This window comes from Myotis davidii, unplaced genomic scaffold, assembly GCF_000327345.1.
Source record: "Myotis davidii unplaced genomic scaffold, ASM32734v1 scaffold399, whole genome shotgun sequence".
Classification (NCBI taxonomy): Eukaryota; Metazoa; Chordata; class Mammalia; order Chiroptera; family Vespertilionidae; genus Myotis; species Myotis davidii.
The window spans coordinates 5,615,462-5,616,749 of record NW_006292094.1 but is presented as its reverse complement, the minus strand read 5'-3'; the positions used below and the strand labels follow the sequence as shown (position 1 = coordinate 5,616,749).

The following is a 1,288-nucleotide window of genomic DNA, read 5'->3' as shown; positions in this document are numbered from 1 at the left end:
CTACTGTGTGCACTGTGCAGCAGGCCACAGTAGGACCTACTGCGTGCACCGTGCATGGCCATAGCAGGAACCGCTGGCGCACCGTGCAGCAGGCCAAAGTAGGACCTACTGTGTGCACCGTGCATGGCCACAGCAGGACCTACTGCACGCACCGTGCATGGCCACAGCAGGACCAACTGCACGCACCGTGCATGGCCACAGCAGGACCTATTGCGCGCACCGAGCATGGCCACAGCAGGATCTACTGTGTGCACTGTGCAGCAGGCCACAGTAGGACCTACTGCGTGCACCGTGCATGGCCATAGCAGGAACCGCTGGCGCACCGTGCAGCAGGCCAAAGTAGGACCTACTGTGTGCACCGTGCATGGCCACAGCAGGACCTACTGCACGCACCGTGCATGGCCACAGCAGGACCTATTGCGCGCACCGAGCATGGCCACAGCAGGACCTACTGTGTGCACTGTGCAGCAGGCCACAGTAGGACCTACTGCGTGCACCGTGCATGGCCACAGCAGGACCTACTGCGCGCACCGATCATGGCCACAGCAGGCACCGCTGGCGCACTGTGCATGGCCACCCTCTGGGACAGGGCATGACTGTACACGTGGCGTTTTGTCCATGTTTGTCACCTCCCTGTGAGTTGGGAGTGGCTTTCGAATTCTTGCTTCTCTGGCACGTGCCTTGCAGCTATCGAGCCCAGAAAAGAACTCGGCTCCGATTGGTGAAATGTTTTATTATTGAATGTGTGGGGGCTGCGTTGGTCAATGATAGTATGTAGTTTTTAGGTGTATAGGCTTGTAGTTCAACACCCAAACACAAATTCCCTTCGCTGCCATGTCCATTACCCCCAACACCCGCTGCCCCCCTTCCCCACTCCCTGACCCTCACCTTGACATCCACACCAGGCCCCCAGCGGCTGGTCTGGCCCCACGGCTCCCAGCCTGGCTGAGCACCACAAAGCAGGCAGCTGATGGAAGCTGGATTCTCAGAACCACTGGGGAGCCACGCAGAGCCCATCAGATCCCAAAGCCATTCGCCCGAAGTTGGAGTGTCCCCACGGACAGTGTCACGGTGCAGTGACTGTGTGTCCAGTTCCCAGACCCGCACGAACCGTGTCAGGGGCCCAGACAGCATCATCGGGCGCCCGGCTCACGAGACTTCCTTCCCCTCCAGCCCCAGGCCCCCCGGTGAGGCTGGTGTTCCCGGAAGTGAGGCTCACGTCGGTGCGGATCGTGTGGCAGCCACCGGAGGAGCCCAACGGCATCATCCTGGGTAAGGGCGCGGGGAG

The 1,288-nt window shown here is 60.9% G+C and overlaps 1 protein-coding gene across 1 annotated transcript in view; it reads left to right on the top strand.

Annotated features, from left to right (window-relative positions):
* SDK1 (sidekick cell adhesion molecule 1) overlaps positions 1-1,288 on the top strand; it is a 455,450-nt gene that overhangs the window by 357,932 nt on the left and 96,230 nt on the right. The window contains exon 32 of the mRNA XM_015565152.1: positions 1,174-1,272. Within this exon, the coding sequence (XP_015420638.1) occupies positions 1,174-1,272 (99 nt within the window). The remainder of the gene's footprint in view (positions 1-1,173; positions 1,273-1,288) is intronic.